The sequence below is a fragment of the Bombus impatiens genome, unplaced genomic scaffold (assembly GCF_000188095.3).
Source record: "Bombus impatiens unplaced genomic scaffold, BIMP_2.2 scf_0142, whole genome shotgun sequence".
Taxonomy (NCBI): Eukaryota; Metazoa; Arthropoda; class Insecta; order Hymenoptera; family Apidae; genus Bombus; species Bombus impatiens.
Window position 1 is genome coordinate 701,796 of NT_176561.1, and position 7,604 is coordinate 709,399.

Genomic DNA, 7,604 nt, shown 5'->3' on the forward strand with positions numbered 1-7,604 from the left:
GCTGCCACTGGCAGCAATCTTTACGCTTATTCGCTTCTATTTTTTCCTCTGAAACCACGTTGCTCAAATATCTTCCTAACGAACTGTAATTGAGGCCACCGGAGACAAAATGACCAATATTCGAATTGAATTCACGACATGTTACAAAATTTCACAGAACAGCAAATTGAACGTGTTTTCGGGTATCAATTTTCTTAATTTTCTACATCTTTAAACATACCTCTATTTATATTATATATATATGTTATTTATTTAAAATTACATTCAATCATATTTTAAATATATCTCCACAAGTTATCTATTTATTACAATTTTATTTATTTTTCAAATTTTTACTTTATATATCTACGAATCTACTTTTCGTATGCTATGGAATTTGTAGGATATTATTAATTCATGAGACGGGAAAGAATTTTAACAGGGTCCAATCGTTGCGTTCTGAGAAACAAAATGAAAGGAAGGAAAGAGAAGATAGGCCTCAGCAGTGCGTCTGATAGGCTTCGTTCATAGGGAGAGTTTTTCCGAGGTTGGGTAGCTTGACTAGGGTGTTCAAACCCCAACATAAACCAACAGAAGCACACAAACGTAGTAGCAGTACGTATACATACCTATACAAGCACATTTGAAGAGCGTCGTGCAGTTCCCCTATTCTACCCAAACTTAGCCTTGGGTCTGTATACCGAGTGACTCAACAAAATTTCATTCGATTTATTCAATATTATTCAATGTTCCTTTTCCTTAAGCATTGCGATTTAGCATCCATTGCATGTTTCTTAATTTATGAAATATATCTTTAATTCAGTTTTTAAGATAAATGTTTTTTCAATAAATAAATTTATCCTTTTGTTATTTTTTTATGTTAGTACGTTTCTTAATACTAGAAAATTAATTTCGTATAAAATAAAAAATCGTTCGACCTGTAAAACATAAACTCCGATATTCTTCCGTTATATCCAAAACATCGATGTTATTTGACTAAAACCATTATACGCACGTCTTGATAAACAAATATGGTAACATCAGACACTGCATCCCGCCATGTTGAAACAAACAGATTCGAAAATAACCAAAGCATACTCCGAGTTCTGAGTAGCGTATTGGAAGTGATGAATGAACCGAGCAGGCTTTTCAAACGCCACGAATTTACTCAACTTTTCAATGAACCTTGACCTTTCGACAGACTGTACTTCGAGCTGTTTGTTTCCATTGGAGTGGCTGGAATTGGTCACAGAATCGGTTAAAACAGAAGTGTAAACCTTACAACTTTTTACGTACGCAACAGTTGCACATACAAGCGTGGGTGATCAAAATATTTTGGATGCGGTTTACATTAGGTTATTTAATCTTTATCTGATATAATACAGGATACAAAGTAGAATTAAGGAACCTAATCTAAACCTAATTTCTTTCGTAAACTCGAATCTGAAATGTCATATTGTGGGCCTTTTCTGACTTCAACAGGATGATTTCATTTACTAAATAATTGCAAATAAAAAGAAGCTTTGGGCAGCATCTTTTAAACGTTTGAATTGTTTAATTTTAGTTTTAGTAATCTTTTGTTGAATTTGAATGGATTCTTTTAAAACTTTTTATATGTTCAAAATGTACGGAAACTGCGCCAAACCTGAAAGAGCCTAATGTGGAATATGATAATATCAATGAATAGTGTACAACTTTAAGGTTAAGTAAAATAACTTAGCCCAGATCTAAAACAATTAAGCGCGTTGTTATCTATAAGAGCGTTCATATGGCGATTCTCGTGACATACAGTATCGCAATACCGATTTTTCGTGTTTCACATTCACAGATTTTTCTAATCGTTAAATTCTAGTCGAAAATTAAAAATCTTTTCTGATCGTTCAATCGTACTAATGAAACTTCATAATGTTTCATATAACACACGTAATATATGTATCCATAAAAAGTGTTTGTAGATGTTAGAACACTTTTATGAGCTAGTTCCTATAAAAGTAACTTTATAGTCAGCGTTTCGACTACGCGTTTCATTGATCCTCAGTCCGAAAAGTCGAAAAGAAGTTTCTCGAGTTGGTCGGCTAGTGACGGCGTTATTGTAACCGTCGTGTAGCCGCGTCGCTTTTTCTCTCCGGTTTTTTTTTTATAGAGCTCGACAAGACATCCTTTCCGGTCGTTTCCTAGTCGCTAGCAGCTGATAGGCAGCCAGAGATAGCGAGGCTCGTGCGAAGGCACCGGTAACAACCAGCTGAGTGGCGCCAGCCATCAGCTGTTGGTGACTCACGCGAGAGCACCGCGCCGACATAACACAACCGCACAATCCGCGTATTCTCTCTCGCGACTCGCTCACTGACACACGTCTGCGCATGCGCGAGACGCTACCATTGCTACACACACGCGAAACGCAGACGTGGCAACGCGACGTTCGGATACGAGCGGCGGATGTGTAGATACATATACATGTACAGCTCATGATGGTATTCGAACATCTAGTGTTTGAGAGGGATGCTTGAAACTGCTATATATGGGATCGTTCGTAACTGGTGGTACAGGGTGATTCTATGTGAAAAAATAAATCGAAAATATGGAATACAATTTGTTTCATATAACGCTTTGTTTCGAAGAAGATCGAATTTGAAAATTCACCAAGTTTACTTAAATTTGGCTAATTATGTAGTAATTAAGTATATGTAAACGATCAGCAGGAGGTTATTATGCATGCGAAAATAAATGGAAAATATAAAATGAAATTTTTCCCTTTAACACCTCATTTTCAAGCAAATAAAGCTTGAATATGTTTATGTAAGAACTGATTTCATACACGCGCACCATATTTTCAATTTTATTTTTCTCGAAAACAAAGCATCTCATGAAAAGATTTTATTCTACGTTTTTAACACATCTTCATACGTAGTTTAGCTCCGATCGATTATTTACTCTTGTTCAGTCCGGAATTAGCTAAGTTTAAGTATACTTGTCAAATATTCAAACTCGATTTTCTCGGAAACGAGACGTCATATGAAAGAATTTTATTCTCTACCTTCGCCTTACTTTTTTCTCGTAGGATCACCCGGTACCCAATTGTACCACCAATCATGGAACAACCTGTATATTTTCAGTTTGTATAATTCAGTTTGTATAATAAGAAGAATAAGTAACCATTGGAGTCAATTCGATAAATAAGTTTAAAGGAAGTAGTGATACGTAATTGATAATACGAGGAAAACTGAACGAGAAAATGATTATATTTGTAGCAAAAAAATAATCCAAGGACTATGTATGTTTCGTTCAGAGAATATTTATAGTATGAATGTACCACAAGTTGCTCATTATTTGTGTTTATGAATTCTACTGATGATTATTCATTATTAGTAACTATGACTTATAAGATACCTAGTATAAAAATACATCTCTTTAAAAAATCTTAAGATATTACCGCAATATAGACGTATACAACAATATTTAAATTCTGTATCAAAGTAATCCAGTATTTTCTGGTTACAATATCATTCAAGCATTTAAAATTTTAACTCGCGTGTTACATATTTTAAATAAGTTGAATGTACATTTTCAAAGTGCTTTTTCTTAATTATGCATTCGAATTTTCGAATTTAGTTTCGAGATCGCTCGTTTTACATTTATACGAATTCGAATTTTGTAATTCTTACTAGATGAATCTACAGATCCAGTATTCAATTTGAAAGTCAAGTATGCATATAAATGCAGAAGCTTCTAATGTTCTACCTCTCAGGTTCAACGTCGTTAGTGCTATCTGATACGATAACACCTATTCGACGAACACGTGGGACACGATAAACTCCAGATACATGGAGAATGTTTATCGTGAACTCGAAAGAGTAGGCCTATCTTACTCAACGATTTCGAAAGCATCGTAAACTCTGAAGTAGATGGTATGATTTTTCCATTTGAACTGACATTCTTTCCAAACGAAAATGGCGTTTGTGACTAACAACGGATCATCGGATACATTTATTAAAATTTAGCCTGATAATAGTCCTACATACGTATACAACGATTGTAATTTTAATTTTAACCCGTAATTTTTCACGATCCACTTGAAGATTACATAAAGTGTATCTAATTGCTGTCGAGAGTTGATTGATAAGCAATTCAAAATTGATGTGATATAGATCCGCGAGCTGGGAAAAACTAGGCAAAGATAGTAATTTTCACGTGATCTTCAACTGAATCGACTTTGAATTATTCATCCGACGTTTCTCAATGAGTGTAATACTCTTAAAAGCATGTACTATGTAAGATCTCATATTGTACCTAATATTTGACTCTACCCACCCAAAATCAGCTCACGACCTACACTTTAGAAATGTGTCTGTATATAGATATATAGTATATAGACCTCTATATGTGTATATATATACATATAAAGGTCTGTGATGAAAAGGAAGGTAGCCACCTACTTAGTCGACCTACTTCTACGGGACTGATCCGAGTGAACTCAGCGGGTATCCGACGAACGAGCTGACGTCACAGCAGCCAACCATCCAGCCAGTAAGCCGTCGGCGTACCAGCTGATCTAATGTAACCACTCGATGGGAGAATGCCATGTGGAATTCTGCTGCGTGGACCACGTGTTATTATTGCATATCCTGCAGGAAGTACGATGACTTCACCAGCCGTTCATTCATACAGTTCCTTCTTCAAATTCCTAGAATCTGCAAGTTTCGCCGTATAGCGTGTTTGTCTTTAAAATTTGTTGGTTTTTATGTTTTCACATTTCCCAGAGAAATTAGATTGCTATTAATGATCCGAATAGTCCTTGTTAAGATTCTTCGAAATTTTAGCTTCAATTTCAGTGTACACTTTGGTTAAGTTTAAAATTTCCTCATCTATAATGTCTCTTGTATATACTATTATGTTTCTCTTTAAATTCCATTCCGATTATTTCATGGTAATTTTAGCAATTTCAATCATAATAATGTAAATCAACTAAAATAGTTCCCATCTGTAAAATCCATCAAATATTGGTAAATTAATCTTTTGTTACTTCGATTAATGAACAACGAAATAGGAATTTAAACGGATTGTTAAAAAATCAGCGCTAAAATATCGAATACAAATGCAAATACGCATAGCCGTTTCTCATTTAGCGAACCGATTCTTCAATTTCCACAAAATCAAATAAATCGTTCGTATAATATGAAACACGTATGTTCTATATGTAAGTATATTATATACATATGGATATATTGTGGTGCTATTATCGGCACGCGTTGAACGAATGTTTCAGAGAGCAGGGCACAAGGTCACGGTCTTTCCCTGCTGACTCATCTCACATCCGCTATCCCGATCTTTTCCCTCTTTTCTCTTTCTCCCTATCGTCTCCGCCGCGCCTCCGTGTAATTTTACCAGATGTTTCCTAGCGGCAGACGCGCCACCCATTTCCCATCTCTCTTCTTCTTCTTTTCTCTTCACCACCAACATTACCGACCAGAGAAACATTCCCATCTCCTCTTCATTTCTAAACTATTCATTACATCCGTTCCTGTAATGGCACACCGTTTAGTTCAACTGTTAATCTTCCACAAATGCGTACCTCCTCTTCCTTCTCTGAGGTTTCGTGAATCTCGTATTTGGAATCAGATGCAACTATTGTTTGTTTTTGTTTGATCTTTTTTTTTCTTGCCATTATATTTTATTTTTTTTTTTTATTGGATTTTCGAAAGCATATAGGAAGTTTGTTTCAGTTGTACAAGTATTTACAATATTTTCAACAGAGTTTCGCTTTTTTAGATTGCAATATTCTTGAAATTAAAGCGGACCCTCAAATAGCATCACTGGAATACTGGATGGTTATAATAATAATTTATGTTAGATTACTAAAATTTGGAGTACGTAGTTTTATTTCGTATTTCACGTTTCCCGTGATAGAGATTCGCAATAAAGTTAAATTAAATGAACGATTTCGAGATTAAGCAATCTAATCCTAAATTCCTATGATCCCCAATGGCTCAATACCAGAGTATTAAAATACGAAACAAAGATAATTTTTATTGTGAATAAATTATGCGGGAACTCCAGACGCAATAAAGTTTCAATAAATTGTCACGAAACTAAAGAGAAGAATCACTGAACACATTCGTTTCAAGTGTAGATTGCAGACTCTCGAAAAGCATTTCGTCGTAGCCAGCAAAGAGATAACCGAAAATCAAAGAGACGAAATGAAAGAGAGGACACTGACACGGACTTGGGTATATCACTTTCTATGTGCACTCCATATGACGTCCACGTTTCGTCGAGTTTTGTGGCGGCTCTAAATATTTGATTTACAAGCAGATAAGAGATAGAGAGAGAGAGAGAGAGAAGAAAAGCAGAGAAATGAATGTGCAGACAGAAATATAAAAACGGCTGTTTGTCTGGATATAAGGGCTTTTAAGGAAATTGAAAGCGTCGTGCTGTTTGTTTCACAGAAACTACATAGCAGCCACGACTTATCGACAGTTAAATTCGCGGTCAATGAAGCGAGACAGCATTGTCGTTCTGTGGTTACAGTTTTCAAAGGCTCTAGACTGCACGCAATGTCGTCAGCGTTATATGAAATTATTCTTCGCGTATTCGTTTTTTCCCTTGTACAACCAGGCTTTTCAAATACTTTTTATCATCCAACGATATAGATTTCTACGTTTACCACGTATTTCAATGTCAATCTTTCGTATTATTCTTTTCGAATGTTTAGTTGGAAGAAAATCACTTTTCGATCCTTTTTCAGCAATAAATATGAAATCCAGTATTTAATATAAGAGGAGTTTGCAGATTTTTTCTTATGACTTTCCATTCGTACAACAGGATTTTCCTACTATAATCTCATCTTATCTTATAGTATAAGTTTAATTTATAATAATGTATTTAAAATAACATTAAGAAAGACGATATAAATAATTAATTCTCGTATCGATGAAGCTAAAAATTAGCAAAAGTTTCCCATAAGAAAAGGGTTAAAGAAGTCAGAATGAGTTTAGTGTTAACACTCACAAAAGCAAATAAATGGTCAATAAATATTAAGAACGTATGATTTTTGTTTGGCAGAAGCATTGGAACAATAGAGGAGGGCTCGGTGACCACGAGCGTGACGGTCGCCGAGGTCGTTGATTCGCAGGAGCAACAGCAACAGCAATCGAAAAGCAACGGCGCAGTATCTCGCCGTGTTGCTGGTCAGAACGTTGCGTTGAGCAACGGAAATAGTACCAGCAACGTCGGCCGCGTTACACCGCGAAGCCATATGGAGCAGGAGAAGCGTATGCGGCGAGAAATCGCCAACAGCAATGAACGACGTCGGATGCAAAGTATTAACGCCGGTTTCCAATCTCTAAGGACGTTGTTGCCACATCATGAGGGCGAGAAACTTTCTAAGGTAAGTCTTATATTCTTATCTTCTTTTCCCCTTACTTTTTTTAACTTACAAAGAATTAGTGTGCGGAACCATCCTTGTACAAAGAACCATTGTTTTCACGCTTGAAATTCAACATATCAATTTTACGAGAAAGAAATTTGGCATGAGAAATAAAAACTCGAAACCTTCATCGAAATCAAGCTAGCTGTGATGTGTGAACAAAAAAAAAAAAAAAAAAAAAAAAAAGAATAAGAAAGAAAAA

At 35.5% G+C, this 7,604-nt stretch overlaps 1 protein-coding gene across 2 annotated transcripts in view; it reads left to right on the forward strand.

Moving 5' to 3' along the window:
• LOC100748243 (helix-loop-helix protein 11) overlaps positions 1 to 7,604 on the forward strand; it is a 149,658-nt gene that overhangs the window by 12,734 nt on the left and 129,320 nt on the right. The window contains exon 2 of one of the 2 annotated variants that reach the window (XM_012382059.3): positions 7,042 to 7,363. In XM_012382059.3, coding sequence (XP_012237482.1) covers positions 7,042 to 7,363 — 322 coding nt within the window. Of the gene's footprint in view, positions 1 to 7,038; positions 7,364 to 7,604 lie in introns of both variants that reach the window. The other variant, XM_003487171.4, reaches the window with a different exon arrangement.